A 23,745-nucleotide genomic window follows, 5' to 3' on the forward strand; every position below is an offset into this window, starting at 1 on the left:
TATTATTAAACGACAAGGTGATATAATTTAAATTTCTAACATTTTTACAAAAGTAATATTCAAGTCGAAAAACATGCTCTTGGACTAAAAAGTCTCATCCACTATTGCGGATTCACACTGCGGTACAAAATGATATGTAAAGAATTTTTTCTATACTATTCAAATTTTCACAACAATATTTTTCTTCATCATTGCTAAGCATATATGTACCAAGTTCGTTCTCAAACATGAAATTTAAAATATTTACATTTATTTAAAATTGGGCACATTGCTTAGTTAATACCATTTAGCTATTTTGTCGTTCCGCGTACATATCTATTTTCTCTTAATGCATGTGTATAAATATAAAAATGTTATATTAATAGATATAAAAACAAATTTTGCAAGATGTCATAGAAAATATATAACATGTAGGTTATACTGGTACGTACAATCTAAGTATGTCACATGATCTTGTTATAAACCTTAGCCTACTAACAACATTATTCATAACTCATTAGCACACATTGCTTCTAAATAGCCTATTGTGTTATCTTAGTACACCCATATAGTTGCTTTAAATATCGGTATGTACTGATATTACAGTTTTGTACTGATATTTATTTTTATATATATTTATGATACTTATAACAATATATAAATAAGATTATTGATCTATTTTCTGCCTCTTTCTAAACAAACGTACTACTTTCCATAAGTATTATAAGGCAACTTTTACCTTTCAATTGTATAAGACAGAGTCGCCTTTAAGTATGTCCAATTTCTTCTTCTAAATTACACGATAAAGCGAGATTTAATTTATTTCAATAGAAACATTCTAATACTTTGCTTAAGATTCCTTCAGGGCGATAACATATCTTCTAACACTAATTATAAGAAATGCATTTAATAAACGTGTTACTCAGGGTGGACTTTTCCGTTGGTCTTAGGAAGACTTTCCAACGAGTTCGCTCAGTACGTGGGTAGGTGGTTGTTTTATCATCGTGGTTGTTGCGTTCTGATTTCGACGCAACTATAAAATTTATAGAACTTTTTCGTGGATTCGACCCCATTCTATGGGTAGTCTTTGATACTTGACATTTCAAGGAGCAAAGAGAGAATAATATAAAACGACGTAAATTAGCAACAATTTAGACTATATACAAGCAAATAGAAGATTATTAGAGCGTATATGGACTTATTGATACCAGAGTTATTCGATAAGTTATCTATTCATCTTAAACCGTCCCCCACTAAAATAATCAATTATTAAAGTAATTTAATGCAAATGTTCTACGTCTGGGCCTGATAGGCGGTAATTGTCTCGTCTATGTAAATACATGAAAAATCAATGGTGCTTGTCTCGTGACCTTCGGCTAAACTCCCTTTTTTTCTATACAGTCAAATCAAAACAGCTCATTTGTTTACAAAAAAATATTACATTTTAGTTAAGAAAATAAAACCTTATACTAATTTTTTTTTTAAATAATCATCAACCATATTTAAAAATAACAACTGAACCCTAAAAAAGAAAGCACCAAAGGACAAGGTCACGTTCTGTCAGTGGGTCAGTAGTCACATCAGCTTATGCATAATAATAGTAAAACAATCATCACACGCATTCGCTTCCTGACTGTCTACTTCATCGTTACAATATCAATTTTATTTGTAACAAAGTATAAATAAAATAATACTTGAATAAGTGATACGTTACTGTTCATAAATAAATTTAGTGAATGTGTTTATTGTGAAAGATAAAGTACAAATGTGTTATGGACAACATTGATTCATTTTAAGTTAAAGTGATTTGAATGTATACGCAATTAGTGGAAAATAAACACAGTGAACAAGTAATAATTAATCGTGATAAATATGGTTGCGTTAAGTTTGATTATGACACTGTTGTGTCTACGAATATCTGATATATATTCAGCACCCTTGCAGTTGCAATTACTTCAGCCTTATCAAAGACTTCTGATGCAGCCCCAAGTACAGAACATTCAACAGCAATTAATGGAATTACAGGCAATGCAACAGTTAAATCAAATGTCAGGACCAATTGCTCTGTGAGTGTGATTTCAATTATCTACACTACCTGCTAGGGTTTTATTATTGCACTATCTGTGTTTGCACAAAGTTTTGCCTCACCCAATGTAGATATCACTCCATCATAACTTATCCCCTGGTTCATTAGGAATTCGGTGCTTACGTATAAACGTCACCACAGCAAAATTCTGCGATTGCGCCAATATAGGGTAGGTTAAGTTAATTTCTTAAAAAATACTCTAGGATTAAGCCCGACAAGACTATATTGAGTCAGGGTTAACAAAGTTAACAAATCTAAGCCTTCTAGGAAAATGATCAAAATAAACCACAACAAACGTATTGTTGTAATCAGAAACCATACCATATCATATACAACACTTTTTTCCCCAAAATCGTGCGGCGTAATTCTAAGCCCAACCCTTTTTTGCTACGGTGCCGTTAATACATAAGTATACTTAGGAATAACATAAATAATATCTTAGTTTCCGTGCTTAGTCGCGCGTAATGATGCTCACATTTATCTATCATATATCATAGCATCTAAACTCAGATTTTGATAATATTTCTCACAGCACGCACTACCTATGGGAGGTGGTGAGTTATCTTCAAGTGTCCCATTTTCCTATTTTAAATTTATATTAGTGATAAACATGTAGGCCTTGATTCCTATATGTAAATATTAATAGCACTTACCTCTTTTGCCTTTCGTGTTTGTGACTCCCTTGCGTTTGTCACAGAAAAATCCTTTTTATGGCCATTTTGTACAAAAAATACTGCTGAGCGAGTAAATATTTTTATAAAAATTGTATCATTACATTTTTCAGGAATAACCCACTTCCACCACTACTATTTTTTCTACCAGAACATCAAACGAATATGAACGTAGAAGAAAAACAAAATACGAATAACAATATTGGTAGCGAACTTAAATTAAGAGACTATAATACGAAATCAAACGATGAAGATTCAGACTCAGTTGTAATTAATGCTGAGCCGATACCAGTAATAGAAGAACAGAAAGCTATTTTAATGCTTCCAAATGGAAGATTATCTATTGGAGACTTTATTTCAGCCATACCCTTTTTACCGATTGAAATTAATGTACCTGATACGATTTCTTGGGCATATAACGGTATTGCTAATGGAATATCCGGTATTATATCCATCATTGGTCAAAGATTACCCTTTCAAAAACCTTCAACGGATGTATCAACTAAAGGCATTAGCTTGAAAACGTTACTCAATAACTTGCAAATAAGGAACGAAAGGGAAAATATGATGAGACCTATTAATATGATGATGCCGTTAAATGGCTTTAACAGGCCGATATTGCCAGTACAATTGTGAACAAGTCCTACGACTAAGTTATTAAATTTTTGCAGTTCCCACTAGTACAAATTATTGGAAATTATTTATCACAAATAGATTGTTTCTAATTAGCATTACCTTCTGATAAAAAAATAAATTAATATGCATTTTTTGAAATATAAAAAAACTATATACTATTAAAGCGATTAATTTTACACTTATATTTGTGGAATGAATAACTATTTTATATATATACAGATAATAAATAATGGAAGTCAATATGAAATACATAAATATATATAAATTACTTGTTCCTCTTATGTAAGCGTTCTTACGTTGCAAGAAAATGTGAATGAAGTTACAAAAAATATTAATTATTTTATCCATTAAAAAATTCAAGAAAATAATTAAAATAAAACTGCCTATATTTCAAATAAAATAAAAACAAGTATATTGAAATCATCTTTATTTATTGACACGAATGTTATTACAAAATATTTTATGATTATTTGCAATTAATATCTTACATTTAATGCTAATGTTAAATCAAGACTGGGTTCAAGAGATTAACTGAGAATAAAAAAAAACACAAATATAATTAATCATGAAATATTTGGAAACCTATTCCATCGCGAAGCAAAGTTATTCTATTAAACACCAGTCCAATCAAATCATGAAATATCGTGAAAATAAATTCCAAAAGAATTAAACAAAATAGACGGAATCTTAATTCTAGAAAGTTCTATTACTTTCGTCAAAATATTATCAGTAAAAGTGCTAATGGAATGATTACAAACAGCTACTTTAACTTACTTAACTAAAATGGCAACACAAATTACTCTATAACATCTTTTAGAAATCAATAAACATTCCAAATATGCAAGCGTAATTAATCACAATAGTAGTGACCTTCGTGGAATAATAATGAATTGATTCAAATCAAAAATGTATGTCAAATTATTGAAATCTAATCGATGTTAGAAATAAAACAGGTAAAACATTTACAAATCCATTTTAAATTTAATATGTTAAACATAATCACAATCCGTTCTAAAACATTAGATCTTGAGATATCTAAGTGTTAGATTAAAGGAATCAGTAGGGCTTCGGGGGGTTTACTGACTCACCCTGGAGACTGCTTTTAGGTACGATAATGGAGACCGGGTAGTCGAATTGATAGAAGAAACCACGTGGGGGTCCCTGAAAACAAAAAAAGCAACGTCACGTCAAGTAAAATCAATTGGTTACTATAAAGAAAATGTAGTAAGATGTCAGATATTAGTCAAATTCAACAATATTTTTAGTTTATTTATATTTTTTATAAACAATAAATGAGATTCCTACTGACAATGTAGGCGATTAGATTAAAAGTATATTTAGATCGGGTTGTGTTTTTTGATAAAATAAGATATTTTTCGTTATAATTTACACAATTTGCAATTTGTATATATTTTTGCTTGTAATAAAATAAATTATAAAAATAATATTTTTTTATTAAAAAGACTAATTAAACACTATGTAATATTTTTTTAATTCATATTATAATTACAAATATGAACATGAAATGATATAGAAGTCTTGATCCAATAATGAGATATACTAACGGGCATAAACAAATATATATATTATGCTTCAAAATTCACTATAAAGGCGAAAGTTTGTATGTATGGATGTTTGTTACTCTTTCTCGCAAAAACTACTCAATGAATTTTAATGAAACTTATTTAATAAAGCTTATACATCAGAATTACAAATAGGTTAAAATTGTGCGAATATAAGCCGCGGGCAAAAAATTGTATGACAAATTTTTGTTCAGATGAAAGCGGCATTTGGCTAGACTTCAAAGCAGATATAATTTTTACACTGTGATATAAAGTTCAAGGTTTTTTGACTATTCAAATATTTTCCTGAGTCAATATAGCCTCGAAATTATGGATCTATAAGTTATAAACAATGGGATGTGTAGTTGGAAGTCCTCTTGTTCCATCTATAGTCAAACATCTTAAATTTCTAACTACCCACCCAAAAACATTGTATTTAATCAAAAGGTTGCGAGTTGGGTATCAACAAAAAGGATCTGTATGGAATATATGAAACATTTCTTTTCATTCTACCGAGCACCACTTTGCCTTACTCATTTTACAATATATTTTTATGTAAGATTATAATTGTTTATTGATAAAAAATGACGTATAATATTTTCCTAATTCGCAAAACCTTGGTAATACCTGGTTGGCTGGTTGGTCGGTTGGTTGGTCAATATGACATCACACTCACCGTTGGTTCTGGCTCTTCAGTAGAGGGACCACTGGCAGGTCGGTAATTGTAAGAGTCCCTCACATCACGGCTTTGTCTCACTTGTGCGGGAGCAACACCATAGGCAGAATGTACTTCAGACGCAGAGGGTTGGAATTCGTATTGTCCGTAATACTCTCCTCTGAAAATGAGTACAATACTTAAATATACTTACATAATAAAACAAATTATTCCTTGCCATAGAACGCAAGTAAAGACTTGTAAGATTTTTTGAATAAAGGTATTTATTCCTATCATGTGGTTACTTATTGTAAGTTTGAAAACTGATAAGCGAACATAACACTTGTACGTAAATTAATGATTGCGATAACAATAAAGAAATAAGTCTTTCAATCAAAGGATTTTTCTTTAGATTTACAAATGGCATACGCTTAAATTATATATAATTATATTACATATTCAAACACTTTAAATGGATTTCCACAAACACTAATATTATAAGTAGCCTACTACTTAAGCTTATGGTAATGATTATTATTATCGAAATTCTCATATTAATTTTCCGGTCATAGGTACATAGAATGAATCTAATTAAAGAGGTACTGGCTAGCTTGCTAGCTTTCATTAAATTGTATGTAATTATGGCTCACTGTGGGTCAGGTTGCTGACGAGCGGCAGCAGCTGCCTCTTGCCAGGCCTTCTCGTGAGCGAGACGCGCCTGTCTTACGTCTTCGTCTTCCTCAACAGGCTTCAACACAACCTTGGGAATGTTGTCCTCCTGATGGAAGCCTTGGCTGTCAGCCCAATAACGAACCTGATGGAAAATGGAAGAAAATGTAATGCACCACGATTAAAAATTACCTTTAAAATTGAACTCATAACATATTGTCAATCAACAAACAAAGACCCACTAATTAATAACATAACCGTTACATAAATTATACGATACCTAACGTTTACGTCTGTAACCAGACATGCTTTTTGTCAGATATAGACGTTAGTACTATGTCTAAGTATATTAGACCGTAGCCTGTTTACATAGCCCTAATAATTGTCAATTATTGGGCTATACAAAACAAAAAATAATTACTCTAAAACACTAGTAATTACTGCAATTTACCTATTCAATAATATCAACTCCCCTCCTTTAAAATCTAAATATGAAATATATGATTGGGATTTTTAAATTCGCAATCAGGGTTAATCTCATCACAGTTTTATGAACAAGGTAAATCGATACAAACCTTGATAAGGTCATTGTTTCCAGCTTTGTAAGTGTAGGAACCGGTGACGTCACCAGCGCGAACTCTGTTCTCAACCTTCGATGATTCAGGAGTTTCATAACCATATACATATGCACCTAGGCCGTCTTGACCATGGAATTGTCTTGCGTTGTAAACCTTTAAAATAATAAGTAAATATTAAATAAAGAAAGAAATACATTTAATGTACTTAGACTATGTAAAAAATATATTTATGAAGGTACTAAAGGTGTGATGATGTCTTTAAACCTTAAATCTTTTTTTTTGTTATAGTTTTGTTTTGTCTATGAAAAGTACCGAATTGTTACTGGCTCGGCATATAAGAAGAACTTACACAAAGCTTTTAATACCAAAATACGTTATGAATTCAGTCTTATATATATTAAAAAGTTATTTACGTTAAGCTTACAATTATATATATATATATATATATATATATATATATATATATATACAATTACATATATGTATAACTCATTAGCGCATAAAATAAATATGTTTGTTATTCAATTAAATCGTTTGACGCATAATACGCCTGTTGCACTTCATGCAACTTTTTGTTTCAATATTGTAATTTTTAGTTTTAAGTTTGGGTGCAATAAAGTATAAATAAATAAATAAATAAATATCGCCTTAAGACTATTTATTTTCTTAAACATGGTAGAAAAGAAGCACTAATATGAGTCGTGGAGAGGAATTTATTATTTGAATAGAATTATTGCAGCAAACACATTGTACTGATGCGATATAAGTAGGATACCGTGAAAGTTTAAATGTATATAAAGTGTCAATTCATATTATGAATAAAACAGAAATATTGAGAGATGATTTTAGGCTAACCAAAACTTAAGCTGGAATTGTATCGTCCATGTTCTTTAAAGCAATGTCTGTTGTATCTTATTGGTAATTTTAATATTACACTATTAGTACAAAATGTTTTCCTTATATAATATATTAAGAGAATATTGTACCTATATTGATGTTGTATTATTTATAGTTCGAATTTAAATTACAAAAATGGTAATGTGTTAATATTGTCTCCCACGAAATAACCAAATTTGTTACCACAATAAAAATATTTGCAACGAATAATTGCGTTTGTATACTGCAACCTACCTCATCGACGTAGTCTTCTGGGTTCTCGATTTCGTGGCCGTTTTTCCAGTAGTGACCGAGAGTGGGTCCAGCTTCGGCTGTGCGAAACCTCGGGTCGTTATATTTTACCTGTATCATAATTATTATATAATAATAGTAAATATATCCAAGCAATTGTAATATTTGAAATAAGAAGTGCATGTCGAAAGGATTATTAGGTTGCCAAAAACGAGGTCTTAAGTTCAATCATTGGATACAATAAAAAGTCCAATAAAAACTTAATGTTTTTTTCTGTTAGTGAAAATGTCAGCAGCCCGGAGCATGGAAATTGGCAGCGTTTTACTTCCATAGCTCGGTGATGCCAGTTGACGACTCTTCCTTTAGCGATTCTCAAAAATTCATCAAGTAATATTTATGCCATATAGTTTTAAGCATGTTTAGGCGTGTGAATTACATAATTACTAAGCACTAAGTTCAGTATTTGGCCGTTTTTCATCCAAGTTTAGTACAAAAAGCTTACCAATGGCAAGACAGCTGTGCGACTAGCTAGCTTGGGTTCTGTGAATGGTGGACTGTTGAGGTACTTCTGGGCTTCTTCTGGTGAGAGATCCAATTCCAAAATATTGGAGTCGGGTTTGGGTGCAGCTGCTGATAGCGCCACCTATAACAAATATATAATTTGATATCAGTTGTAAAAAATATGTGTAGCTATATTTTGAAATATTTTTTCGTATCCGATACGTGCATATAATAATTTATTTAGGTTTATTTTTTAGCAACTCGTAAAATAGATAGAATTCACTATGCGACAATTAAAAAAACGGTCTTAAATAACAACTCATAAGTAATACTAATATAGAGATACTCAATATATATTCTTATAAAGAGGAGTATATACTTTAATATATTTTTAAAGTATAGTAAATGTATTTATTCAAAATTGCCCTAGTGTAAGACCGAATCGTATGCCGTGACGGCAAACGGTATGGCGCTCTAAGTAGTCCATACTACGCAGAACAAGTGAGTATTATTTAATGTGTCTTCGTATAAATTTCGTTCTTATAGTAATAAAAAAATATATTTTATTTTATTAATGGCACTGTTTTATTAATTTTAATCCATATTTATTAATTGTTCATCTTTTATTACAAAATATTTAAATAAACACTAATTTCCATATTTCACATTAATCGTAAAACGTACAAAGTTATAAACGTAAAGGCAGTCTGATAATTATGTCGATTGACAAAGTAGAATATAATATATATAAATGACTCAATAATAATGACAAAAATAAATAAATAAATATTCACCTGTATCATGATTAAGAGTTCAAGGCCATAAGTCATTCATCACCGTAAACCGGATATCGTATATACGTAATATAAACTTGAGGATAGGATGTCGTCATCCCATTAATATGGACGTCCGATTACACTTAAAAATAATTAATGGGACGAGTTTTTATTTTATTAAAAAACTAGAAATCTGCATGGTTTTCTGGAACTTTTTTTTATGTTTTGATCACAGATATAAATTATACATATTATTATATTATATAGACATTTTGTTCGTTTATCTTTTTGAATAAAATAATTGTATAATGTGTAAAATTTGGAGAAGAGCTTAGAACTATTAATTAGGTGTCTACTCTCTAGCTATTAGTTGGGTGTGCTATTAAACTCAATTTTTTTTTTAAACAAATTCACCCATAGATTCTTTGAAGTAATTTAAATAACTGATAAATTCAAGCACATAAATTTTAATTAATTAATAATTCTAGTAATCTAACTTAGTTGTTGCAAAGAAGAAAATTGTAGGTAAAAATTTCAAATCGCGGTTTTTTTTTCGGTTCTTTTGATACAATGCTGTTTTTATATAAAAACATTAACACGATCTTATATAATTATACACATATATCGGAGCATAAATACATTTTGAGAAATGTATATTTTGACTAAAATCAATAGCGATACTAGAACTGGGACATATTGTTTTGAACAAAATCTACAGAGGTTAAGCCAAATTACTTTGCGAGACTCTGTTATTATTGAAATGTGTATTATTCTTTATTAGGTACAAATTATTGTCCATTAATTATATTGCTATTTCCCCATGTTCAAAGTCCGCGCGAATATAAAAGACAAGGGCGTTTCTAATAATTCCTAATAATATTTCACAAAAAGACATTTCCATATTTTACTTGGTACCACACTCTTATCACTAATTCTATTAGACACATTAAGACAGTATTATTGTGTTCCGGTTTGAAGGGTGATTACTCGCACATAGGTACCATCTCAGTTCCCGAGATTAGCGGCATATTGGCGATGGATGGTTAATATCTATGGGCCGTGGTTGTCGATATGCCCGTTCGCCTTCATATTTTATATAAAAAAAAAAAAAACAATAACATACCAAAGAATATTGTTGATGTGACGCGTATGAATAATAAATATGAAGTCACAAACAAACAAGATATTACTACGTTTTATTTTTATTGATTATATCATCTCTAAATTACATATTTAATTATTTGTGTTAATACACCATAAGGAAAATAACATTTACAAATTTTATTTGAAAATTATACCAAACTTCATAACAAGTCAACACCCAAACATACAGGGCTATAACCACATTTTCATAAAATACTGCGGTACTTTAACACGTTCTTAGGCTCGAATTATCCAAAATAATTAATACAAAAAATGAAATTGTATAATTATGGTAGGGTAAGAATGAAGTGGCAACACTTAATACCAGTGAAATCCTTAAGTATATTTTTCACAAACTATCAACATTATAGATTAACCTTATAGATTTAATCAATTTATTATCTTGGTAACATTTATTTTTTTAAAAGAAGCCATTCAATGTTCTACGTAATATTTATATACCAAATACTAGATACGGGATATACGGTGAACTCTTGAATTATTTTAAAAAATATAATTTTTTTTCGAGAAATAATTATAAAAAGTATTAATAATAAATCCTTTATTGTATACACGATTACTCCTCTATAGTTATATATATGACTTTAAAATTTAAATATCTTGTTTTATGTTTTTCGGACCTAATTTAAAACTTAGATTGTTACGAAATTCCCTGAATGTTATCGACTTGCTGGAATTTTAATTTACAGGTAAGAAGAGCAACACGCAAAGAATGCATGTCGTTAATCCTAAACTCAAGTTAATTTTATTTAAATTAATCCGGTCACGACAAAAATACACCCCGATGCGTTTAAATTTTTATTAGAAATAATTTATTTGTGACTTGTTTTATTGTTGTCTGAATACCAATTTATCTCCGACTACAGGGCCGTTTTCAAGTAAAAAAATACGTATTTAAATACCTAAAAGAATTGTCTTGCTTAGTTATTCCTCAAACATGTCAATATTTTATATAGATAATTCCGATAAATCTTGTTCCGATACTAATAAAATATAATAAAAAAATATTTCACATTAAACAAGCAATTTTGAATCTTTAGGTATCAGATTACAATATTTATTGAATAACTATCACAAAAAAAAAACACTTATTTTCGGATAAATCAACAACATAATATTATTTAAAAATTAAATTATTACTTTTCTTATACGATATTTGACATTTTTTGTGCACATTATGCAAAAAGTCCAAAAATATATACGACAATTTTCGAAAATAAATTCGAAAGTAACTCTGTCTGTTACCCCTTCACATTTAAACCACTGAACTGATTTCGATGAAATTTATTGCAGAGATAGTTTGGGGTCCGAAGGGAAAGAAATAGGCTATTTTTTTTATTCATCCCTCGAGATTTTCCGTTTTGACAAGTTGTGTGCTATAGGTGAAGATTTAAAAATTTCACGCGGGTAGAGCCGCAATTTCAACTAGTATTTTATAAATCTTTTAAAGCCCATTCACTCATTTTATTTGAAACTTTTAATTTATAGTAATATTAACTCACAGCACGACGTTCCTTTTTAGTTACAATATAAATATATCATTCAATATTTTATATGGCATGTTAAAAGTATTTTATTACATGTTTAATAATATCTCGCTGTCTTAATAAATTCTTTAACATAATTTTTAAAATCGTTTAAATTTATGATTTCGTGTTTTTAAATGAATTGAATTAAAATAGACATTCAAAATGTTTTGTTATTTATGAGGTCTTGCAAATAAACTTTAGAGGTAACGGCTTAGAACTGTCATTTGAAATAAACGATGGTATCATAAATTATCTTCGATATTGTTGATAGTTCATAAGTAATTTTATCAAGAAATTACAGCGAGGGAAGTTAAGTCTCTTTGCTGTAATAAAGTACAGACACAGCTCATAGTTTTATCAAGGTAGACGGGGTATGCACACCCATCGCTCCTATGCTTTAATAAATAAAAAAAACACTATGTGCATCATGACCCACCCGCATAGAATCAATTACTAAATCGTTTTCGTAAAACTTTTCTTAACTTACAAATATTATACTAATATTATTAAATAGCTAGCTGTGCCCGCGACTACGCCTATAATTCTTATAAAGGCCTAAGTTACTCTTTATTACATCAGTGAAAGTCCCGTTAAAATCTGACAGACAGACATTTTACAAACAAAGTGAGCGTTTGCAAACAGACAACGATGTTTTTATAATCATAAATATCCCGACGAATCCTAAACATCGATATCCCTTATATTTTTACGATAATATTATAAAATTAGTTCTTGTGCTCTACTCTTCAGCAGTGTCAAAAATCCTACAATAAACGACCATATTAAGTAAACATTTACTTTTAAGCACGAGGAAATACAATTCTTATTATTACATAATATACAGGAAGAAGCGACAATTGTTAACATTAGAGCATCTATCGTGTTAACATAGTTATCATTAAATTAGCGGATTTGAAAAAATAACCTCTATTTATAGACACTTCCTTATATTATTTTAAGACTGTGACAGAAACTTAAAAACAAATATGACAGAATAACCTAACTCATCTGACTTAATTTATATAGGCAACCATCTGGCCACGGTTATAATTCCATTTGAGTCAAAATATATATCTATAATCATTATATTATAGATATTGGTTTTGCCACAAATATTTAACATTAAAGTGTGCCGCTCTTTTAACAGCTATTCGACAATCTTGACCAAACTATGCTTATATTATGCTTATATTCTATACCAATATTATAAATGCGAGAGTAACTCTGTCTGTCTGTCTGTTGCTCCCCACCAAACCCAAAACACTGAACCGAATTTAATGAAATTTTCTTTGAAGTATGTTTGCTTAAACTGCAAAGAAGGACATACGCTATTTTAACATCTGACGGCCAGTGCCTAAAACTCGAGCGAAACCGCAAGCGACAACTATTGTAATATAATAATGATTATACGATAGTTTAAAAAAAAACTTTAGAGTAACTATGTTAAAACTCACTTGAAACTAGAAGATTATTCTTTCTAATAAATAATATGAAAAATATTTAATCAAAGTTCCGATATTAGATTTATTTTAAAAATTATTGGAGTGCTTTTACGGCCTAAAAATTTTCGTAATGGCAATAAGTTTGTGTTCATATATAAAACTTTATAATATCTAAACACAACAATTATAATGCGTATGTTACACATCAGTGAGTCACCAATAAAATATTTACACATTATTTGGTTCCATTTCCATAATCGTGCAAACGAGATCCGTATATAAAAATATTGGTGACACGATCAGACGATACATACCTGTTTAAAAATTATCACGGATTCATTATAAATAAAAAATAAAAAACAAAATTATTTATATTTAGAACTATAATAGAATATCAATAGATACTTAGTATGTACCTAATGTTATTGTTATTAAATATACAATATTATTAAATAAATTAGTTTTTTATTAAGTGTAATAAATTTATTGTAATAAAATATACCTTGTGTTTTTTTTTCAAACGACACAAGCAGGTTTCCGATGTTTTACGTCACAGACAACTATAAGGTAAATATAAAAACACAAGTTAATCACATTAAACTTCATGAAATTAATGTGTACGTATTTTTTTTTATTTTTTGCATATATAAGCGGACTTGCAAATGGGCCATCGAATGAAATGTAGCCACTTCCAGTTACACAATATATAGACATAAATAATGTTACTATTTCTTGCAAAGCCAATGAGCCACCAATCTTGGGAACTGAGATGTTACGATCCTCATGTCTATAGTTACTAAACACTGAATAGTAGCTTAATAGAAAAATCTGCGATATCATATCTATATTCTGCAAGTAACTCGTAGCTATTCTATTATTATATTGGATTTATCTATACTAATATTATGAATACATAAAGTCAATCTATCTGTCTACCTGTCTGTTAACCACTGAACCAAATTAGATAGTATTTGGTATGACGCTAGCTTGAAAAAAAGAAAGGACATCTACTATTTTTTACGTCTAATATTCGGTGACAAATGCCTAAAACGCGAACGAAACCGCGGTTAACAACTACTTTATATAGAATTCACTACAACCGACCGTAATAAATCATCATAGTACGAATCGCATAAAATCCATTAACATTCATCGTGTAGTTTAGATAAAATAAGCAAATACATGGTCAAACGACATAATAGATTTTAAATACGAGTCCTATTAAAAAATCTCATTACGGAGCACATAGGAATCACTCTTAACAAAACCAATGTGAACTAGGTTTTTATAACAAAAAAATTATCTAATTAAAATTAAGTAGGTAATTAATTTACTTAAAAATTGTTAATATATACCAGTATTATAAACCTGAAAAGTTTATTTGTATGGTTGAACGCGCTAATCTCAGGAAAGACTGGTCTGATTTGAAAAAATCTCTCAGTGTTAGATAACTATTTTAACGAGGAAAGCGACCGATGAGAGCATAATCTTTTTTTTATGATATACGTAGGCGGACGAGCAAATACGGCCACCTGATGTTAAATGGTCACCTCCGCCCATAGACAATGGCGCTATAAGAAATAAAAACCATTCTTTACATTGCCAATAGGCCACCAACCTTGGGAACTAAGATGTTATGTCCCTTGTGCCTGTAGTTACACTGGCTCACTCACCCCTCAAACCGGAACATAACAATACCGGATACTGCTGTTTAGCGGTAAAATATCTGACTATTTGCCACCAGCTTGTTAAAAAACATAATATTGCATTGACACTAAATATAAAAATAATTACAACTAAAATCGCAATGTAATGCAAAGGTGTTCAATTAAAATATCGAATAACAATATTTAAAAGTCTATAACTTTATTATTTTATCCTAATACAAAAACCACTATGAAACTAGTGTGTGATCTTTTAATTAAATAGATATCCATATAATATTAACGTCTTTTTTAAAGGCTATTATTGTTTTAATTTATGCAACCCGGAAATCTTTTCGTGTATTATTGTTTACTAAATGACTCTAAGTAAGCCAAAGCGATAAACCTTTTTACTAAAATCATCGCTTCTTTTTGCATAATGATGATAAGCGATGTGAATGACGTTTTTTTGCTGTAATTCCGTTCCAACTCATTTTTTTGTTGATTTTTTGGGAGATTTGTTGGGGACGAACAGGCGATCCCCGTAAAACATCTCATTCGTATCTATCTTTGATTAGGTTCTTGTATGGTAAACTGTTTTCGAAAGGCGAAATATTCAATTTTCATAACCCAATCCACCATAATATATTTTTTATAATAAAAATCGAAAATAAGAGATAATTATTTAAGTGATACTAGATACAATTTGTATTCACACAGCAAGCCTCCCCATATCCACGAAACAACGAAGCATTTAATGTAGAGAATGATTTAGAACATAAAGCCTTTTACATACATAAAATAAACGATTTTTTTAATTGTCATGCGAAATGGATAAGGTCCTCTTCACATCATACTAACTGTAGCATAGCTTAAAGTATCAAGATTTATTAAGTATATGACGTAAATAGAGAATACAGACACCGATAATCGTATGACATTTTAAAATATTATATGAAATTAAACAACAATAGCGAATGACCTCCGTCAATTCGAGATTTAGCATCTGAATAACATTAATAAAAAATAATTAACGATCGACGATGTTTTTGAAGTTCATTCGAGTCTTATATTAACTGTTTATAAAAGATGAGACTTTTATTTTCAACATAAAAATTAGAAATCATAAATGGAAAGATCTCGAACAATAAAACAAGACATTGATCGGTTTCATCGATAGCTTGTAAACAATTAAATAATATTCATTGTAAATGTCAGATGCAAAATTAAGACAACTTTGGCTTGCCTTCTAGGGAGCCTCATCGATGGTCCACGATTTGACCATCATCTGCGAGATACCAAAGTGGAGCGCCTGGGTTTATTGCACGCCTAGTACCCTGAGTCAAGACGATATCTTAATTCTCGTAAATAGGCAATCTTACAATTGTACAATTCAATATTATACATAGATTGCATATAAGATATATAAAGATACGTTTTATCTGTTAACGTCGCCTCTTAGCTATTTCTTTTGGATTGGATATTGAATATATGTTATTTACATATATTAAATATCCAATTGCCAAAATAAAACACGCAGAGTTTCTTTTGACGGTTCTTCTCAAGTCAGGGTATTTTCTTTTTCGAACCGGTTGTAGTGTTTAATTTGACAATCAATAAGTTAGTGTTATGCTTCTATATTCAATAAAGAAATTTGATTTGATTTTGAATTCATCATCAAATACTCGCATTCGTTTACAAAAAGCAAACAGGCGATTTCTTAGAAATAGCAACGACTGGTATTATCAAATAAACCACTTCCTCAAAACGTGTCACTAGTGACATTTCCGCCTAATACCAAACTATTTTACATATTAATAACCACAAACACGCAATATTCAGAAATAGAACGTCAGAAGTTCACCGCCATTTTCATTTGAATAACGATTTTAAAATATCGACTTGATTATTTAAAAATATTTTTGTCGGCTCCTTTGTTGCTATCATCTTCTCGCTCCTCATACTTTTACTTTCCATCGACGATTCGACACGCAATATTAATATTGAAACCGCAGTCGAGATAAACGGGAAATTTCGGCTTCCAAGGCCAAGGTCGAAATATTTATGCCTTCGCACGTATAAAATCGCATGTATAATAAATCAATAAATATATTAAAAGTTATACTAAAATATTTTGAATGGAGAAATATAAAACTTCTTCCTTTAAATAAAATTTTAAGTACTTATTAAATAACTACGTAGATGAATAAATCTTCCATTAAATAATATATATTTTCGTAGAATCGATTTTTATAAAACAGAGCACTGGCTAAAAAAAATAACTAGTATCGTGTACCTTTTTATTACGTCCTAAAAACAATATAATGGCACAAAGATCAGTTGTCTCTTTAATTGACTTTTAACGTCATAAAAAAAAATTGTCAGACTATTTACCCAGTAAATATAAAATGAAGATATATTTTTAAAATATATTCAAACAAATTAACGTCTGTGTTAAGAGTGTGACTCCACGCCATTTATTGAGTATTTTAAAACTGTAACCTATAAAATTATAAATATAATATATATTTATCTGATAATAAATATCCTTTTGTTTTTGTTAATTGTAGTGCGAACTCTCTACTATTAAATCTCCTATATTGCATCCAAGTCACAAACACACAACAATAGGAACATTATTAAAACACGGAGACATAAAATTACATAGCATACGTATATAATACTATATATAATCTTTCCATATTTAGCATATATTGTAATTTTATGATTATGTAGGCATCAGAATAAAAAGAAATTTCACTGACTTCAATTAGACCCTAACAATAATCTTTAAGCCGATATAATAAATTGATATAACATGGATTCGGAATGTGAATTTTACCGAGAAGAAACGACGTAGATATTCTTTCTTTATAATGATTATAGATACATAATTAATATTAATTACATGAAAATCAACAAATACTAACTCCATACTTTTTATCTTCTATTCATTCGGAATGAATAATTTATAAGATAAAGTACATAATTATATAGTCTGAACGCAATAAAATATCCAGCCTGTTTACCTCACAAATACATACAAAATAGGTCAACGAATTAAACGTCCCACGTAATGTTCTAGTTTTGAGGAAAGAAACGTTAAAAAAAAACATTATTTATTGTTATATATATATTTCCTTTGCGGCATACTTAGGTATTTACATACACGATACGTTGGACGTCTTTACATAGTATATATTATACGCAAAATAATATTTACAAAGTAACATACATTTCAACAATTTTTTTTATATATACATTGCGCCTCTAAAGTTAGACAAGTACCTTTAGTTTTAATAAATTTGAGATCCCATTAATGTATTTTTTTTAGATAAAATCTATTATTAATATGAATCACCTGTCACTTGTATTATTATAATATGTTATTACAAAAACAGGTTTACTTTTTTTCTTATAAAAAATATAAAGTATACAAATGTATATTTTAGTCTAACTGCGTGTACACTTGACCGCACCTTTTTATGCCAATTCATATTCACCTTGACTGTGACCAACATTTGCACACCGGATTTCACACATGAGTAAGAACGAAATTAAGGACATCAGTATCAAAGTTTTCATATTATTTATATTTCTGTTAAATCAATATATAGGATATTTAAAAAGATTAAAGTTTTTTCTTTTTCTTTTATTTATTGTGAAATTTTGTTTACATACGCTTGTATGACAGTTCAACAGTCATAAAATACGTAACAACTAACATATTCTAATTTATAGATGAACTAAAAATATCCCATCTGATTGTAAGTGATAATTTTCGTCTAAAGCTAGCACTGTAAGGAATGTAAACACTTCGGACACGATATTGTTATTGTTATGTTCCATAGGCCAATAATACTGGCTATAGCACAAGAGCCTGTGTAAACTCTACCTTGGGTCATAGAAAACGACCCATATTTTATTTAGTTGTATCAATTTTATGACGTAATATAAATATATTGTAGAATACAACAATAATACAAAATACAATTAATATTTCAATTAATAATACTAACTCATATTTAACAAAAAAGCTAACAGAACCTACATACATTACGTTTATCGAAATATCATTGATGCGCACCAAAAAGTTTATAACCCAAAAGTTTTTATTACATAATATTTTACCGTGAATATATTTTTTGTATGTTATCGGCTAATCATAAAAGATTAATGAAAACTTTGATTGGTTTAATTATTATAAAGTTTTTTTCTGAGTATTCTTTACCAAAAAAAAATACTATACGAAAAACAAGTTGGATTTTCCGAAAACGTATTTTATTTATTATAGTAGTTTTTTTTAGTATTACAAAAAATCTGCCGTTTTAAATATTAACGGAATGTATTCTATTTGTATTTAAAAAAACTAGAAACATCCTGGCTTTCGAGACGAATAGGAAAACAACTGAAAACGAAAGTTTCATTAATTATTGGAATATCTTCGCATTTACCAATTTAATTATATTTCAGTAAATTATTAATAAAATATTGCTTATAAGTTAAATATTATACTGTAGACCAGATGCGATTCTACCTTTGCATTTCAAGTTATTATAATTGTTGTTCTTTATTCAACTTTTTCCTTGCATATCTAGTTATGCCTATAGGTGTTTTTAATGCTTTTGTTTTCGGCATTATTAATAGCACCCGTTGCGGATGCCATATATGTCGTCCCTATTTTTTATTATTAATAAAAACGGCTAAAAAATCATGTCTGTTGTATGGGAACCCCCTGAAATATTTATTTTCTTCTGTTTTTTTAATAAGTTTTTTTATAGCGGCAACAGAAATACATCATTGGCGAATATTTTAAGTGTCTATCACGATTCATCAGCCTGGTGAAAGATGGATAGACGGACGGTCGAACGGCCGGACAGCAGAGTCTTATAAACCCTTTGGGTACGGAACCCTAAAAATGGGGCGTGATAAAAAGAGTAGTCTTATTTAGTAACACTAAACTGAAAAGTGAATATGACATTTTTTGACATATGAACAACGTGTAAACCTAAAAGAAACTATATTTTTGCAGTACTAATGAAATGTGCCCCTTTCGAACGCCGCCCGTCTCAGATCGCACCCTCCGCCTCTAATCATGATATGTCTCTGTTATTAAATACTTATTTTATCAGACATCCTAACAAAATAATTACAATACCAAAAATCCTTTATTCATTTGATATACATTTTGATTAATTACTTGTTTTTTTATAGTATTTATTATGTAAATAGAAACAACAAAGATATTTTATTGTAAGTAATATAATTACATGATGGACGTGTTTTATTATTTTATGTATCCTTTTTAATTGACCTTTGATACGACCCGGATAGGATGATATAGTCACATCACTATTACAAAATAACTACAATACGCCTCTGACGCGTTATTTACGTAATTACTAATTGAATAATTTAGAAATTCATATTAATAAATAAATAAAATAGAAATTTACGGTAATTTCGTATTTATGGAAAATGTATTACTTACATATGTACATACTTTCATATATTTATTTATAACAACTTATCAAATAATTTTAGTTTTTTTTTAAATTATTTCAATCTTTATTTTAATTAAAAGATACACCATACTTTAATGACAAACAGATACGTGATAAGGTGGAAAGGCGCGCCGTCGTGAATGAATATAATATCTATAAAATGATGCGGCTTATGCTAAAACTTCGTAACTATATTACAGTTTTTATGTTTTACGCCGTAGTGGTTTTTTATTTTAATTTTAATTTGATTATACCATATCATAAACAACAAGTCTCTTCTTATTGTAATGTTGTAGACTGATACGCATTCCTGTTCGTATTCGTATATTTCGTAAACATCTTCAAAAAAAATGATCTTGAACTTAACAAGAATACCTTATTAAAACATTATTCATTAACCGGTTCTTAACATTACTAATAAACGGGTAAAAATATGAAGTCGTATCAGTAAGGTTATTTTACATTCTAGATATGTCTGGTATTGAAGCTTCTAGAACTCTAGAATTCACAACAAATGTATTGGGCATCATTGAGTTGTTTTTTTTTTTTTTGTAAAATGAAACTCTTGCCATATATTATACAGTGTTGTCTTTATTTAATGAGCTATGTTTTGGTTAAGTAGTTTTTTCAGTTGAAATCTCCTCATTAATTAATAAATATCAATAACTCATATTTATTGAAATATTAACAAGTACATAGGTACACTTGTGTTATTAAATACATACGTTAAATAAAATATAATTCTTAAACCTACTTATGTAAAATAATATACATAATATTAAAAATTATATTTATATAAAATGTAATTTTGTCTTTGATATCGCATAAAATTCGTTAATGACTATAATATGAAAAAGCTAGCAATGGCTGATGATCTGTAAATTAGCTCATAATCATAATAAGATCAACGAAACCGTGGCGTAACTTATGATTCTGGTAACAAAATAAAAAAGTACTATACTTTGTGTATGTATAACAGTCCTAATCAATTTTTATTTTTTATTTTTTTGTTTAAATAACGGCAGTGACATAACAGTGATTATTATTCTCTTTGACGTAAATTGCATTGACGTTTTTTTGGAACAAAAATTATAGTGAATATTGATAATAGTTACAAAAGTTATTTTGTGCACTTACTATTTCCATGGAAGTATATTATTTAAATTTCATTTAACAATTTTGGTAAGTGCATAACTTTTAATCTTCGATCTGAATTTTACATATTTTATGAGTTATTTATGAATATAATAGATTAATTATTATTTTATGTAATTTAATAAGCTTCTGATCCAACTAAGTATGTAATTTCCAATTTGTTAAGTATAATATATATATTATACTATATTGTACAAAATACTACATTAACAGATTACTAACTGATAACAGATACTACTTAATAGATTAAGAAGCACGGGGACAACCTCCTACTTTTCGTCAAATGGTATAATAAACAGTGTATGAGACGCAATCTATAAGATAAGCTTTTATTATCTGTTACAGGCAATCAGTTTTATAACTAATTAATGAAAAAAATAATATGTAATAATAATTGTTTTTCTTTTACGTTCCCAAAACTATTTCGGAGTAATTAATATTTATTTTTATTACTATTTTTATAATTTCCGTTTCATGTAATACATTTATACGTCAAATAGTTTTTTTATTGAAAGTTGAATTTTAAATATATATATAATTTTATAATCTATAATAACTAAATAGAGAAAAATGATTGGATTACGTAATATTTAAAACATATTAAATACATTATAAAAAAACGAAATACCTTTTTCAATAGTTTACTCTTTTATTATGAATTATTCTCTGATTTGAATTCATTTTTAAAAAGTGGTATTTTAGGCAATATAAAAATAGTTAGCTAAAGTTTATTAAGGTTGGAGTTTAGTTGACTTTAATTAGAAATTCGTCAAGTTAATTGTAAAACGAATATTTACAAAAAATTACGAAAACAAGTAAGTTCTGACTTTCTTAGTTTACTTCGCAATATAATCATCATTTAAAACATAATCAGTAGTTTAAATTTGATTTATCTCATAAATTGACGATTCAAAACTGCTTTTAAAAGCCGATTTTAATGAAGTATATAAGGATTATTGCATGAACTGCAATGACATCATTTTTAGTATGGATGTCTGAAAATCAAATGACATGAACGTTAGATAATTTGAAAGAAAATCTCGTGACGGAAAAGCTGAAAGTAAAACAATTATAATATAAAAAGGAACGTTACTCGTCAGAGCGCATAGAAGTAAAATACATACAATAACAAGGAATTATTACGATGATGATGAACAGACATACATTAATAACAACTAAACACTTTTTCGATATAGAAAATATTGTAAATAATATTGAATTTATAAACCAAATATAATAACAAATACTTATAGCCTCCAATATAAAAAATTATAAATTAATTCATTTAAGCTTTCTTAATCTGACAAACACGGTTTGACCTTACGATAATATCAGATCCTTTAATTGAACATTGAAATTCGATGTAAGTATTAAAAAACATTTCGGTGTTTGTATTCTATATATATATATATCCGTGTCTATAATAATCTGTATGTCACGCAGACACCAAAATACTATATTTCCTTTAATCTTCGTTAGTGTATTTTTCAATAAGCTGTGAATTTTAAATAAACTTACCCGAATTGCTCATTATGTGATTTGTTAAATATTTTAATATAGGAATTACAAAATTACGTTTCACGTTTCTTTTTCTTAAAGAGTAATAATAATTATATAAAATATGTTGTATTTATGCATAAATTTATGACTATTATGATTTAAAACAATTGCGCAGTGTGCATGCACTCTAAGTGTACAAATATTACATAATTAACAAATAAAATTAATTTTCCTCGTGGAAACGATTCGTGCTGTAATATTCCAGAATACTCCACGGAAAAATAAAACAATTATAATTTATTATTTACGTTAAGTTTATAAATTTTTAATACTCACAGTTGCGGCTAAAAATATTCCAAAGCGCAGCATCTTTTTTCAATATTACTTATTCGTAACACAAGTCTTCACGAGTCAAAATTACTTAGTGTGCTGCGCGTGCTCATCTCCTATATATCGTCGCAGCCTCCTATGACGTCACCACCCCCTCGCCCCCCCAAAACCCGTTCAGCGTCTCATCTTCACGACTCTTGACCCTCGGTTGGCGTTCATTGATTGCTTGGATTGTAG

At 28.9% G+C, this 23,745-nt stretch overlaps 2 protein-coding genes across 2 annotated transcripts; one reads left to right on the forward strand and one right to left on the reverse strand.

The window, feature by feature from the left end:
• The first annotated feature begins 1,728 nt into the window (after positions 1-1,728).
• Positions 1,729-3,380, forward strand: LOC113393381 (uncharacterized). The gene is made up of 2 exons (XM_026630227.2): positions 1,729-2,045; positions 2,850-3,380. The coding sequence occupies exons 1-2, from the start codon at positions 1,852-1,854 to the stop codon at positions 3,370-3,372; spliced, it is 717 nt and encodes a 238-aa protein (XP_026486012.2). The 5' UTR covers positions 1,729-1,851; the 3' UTR covers positions 3,373-3,380.
• A 406-nt stretch (positions 3,381-3,786) lies between these two features.
• Positions 3,787-23,707, reverse strand: LOC113393380 (uncharacterized). Its single transcript, XM_026630226.2, has 7 exons — positions 23,515-23,707; positions 8,467-8,607; positions 7,968-8,075; positions 6,834-6,989; positions 6,240-6,403; positions 5,611-5,770; positions 3,787-4,533 (listed from the first exon to the last, which is right to left on the reverse strand). The coding sequence occupies exons 1-7, from the start codon at positions 23,545-23,547 to the stop codon at positions 4,429-4,431; spliced, it is 867 nt and encodes a 288-aa protein (XP_026486011.1). The 5' UTR covers positions 23,548-23,707; the 3' UTR covers positions 3,787-4,428.
• Between the last annotated feature and the right edge of the window lie 38 nt (positions 23,708-23,745).

The sequence above is a fragment of the Vanessa tameamea genome, chromosome 6, assembly GCF_037043105.1.
Source record: "Vanessa tameamea isolate UH-Manoa-2023 chromosome 6, ilVanTame1 primary haplotype, whole genome shotgun sequence".
In the NCBI taxonomy this organism is placed as follows: Eukaryota; Metazoa; Arthropoda; class Insecta; order Lepidoptera; family Nymphalidae; genus Vanessa; species Vanessa tameamea.

Excerpts from the sequence above, each read along its gene's own strand:
- LOC113393381 (XM_026630227.2), top strand. The coding sequence starts at position 1,852 with ATGGTTGCGTTAAGTTTGATTATGACACTGTTGTGTCTACGAATATCT. Across the intron at positions 2,046-2,849 it reads ATGTCAGGACCAATTGCTCT|GAATAACCCACTTCCACCAC; the intron begins GTGAGTGTGATT and ends TACATTTTTCAG.
- LOC113393380 (XM_026630226.2), bottom strand. The coding sequence starts at position 23,547 with ATGCTGCGCTTTGGAATATTTTTAGCCGCAACT. Across the intron at positions 8,076-8,466 it reads GCACAGCTGTCTTGCCATTG|GTAAAATATAACGACCCGAG; the intron begins GTAAGCTTTTTG and ends ATTATGATACAG. Across the intron at positions 6,990-7,967 it reads CAGAAGACTACGTCGATGAG|GTTTACAACGCAAGACAATT; the intron begins GTAGGTTGCAGT and ends ATTATTTTAAAG.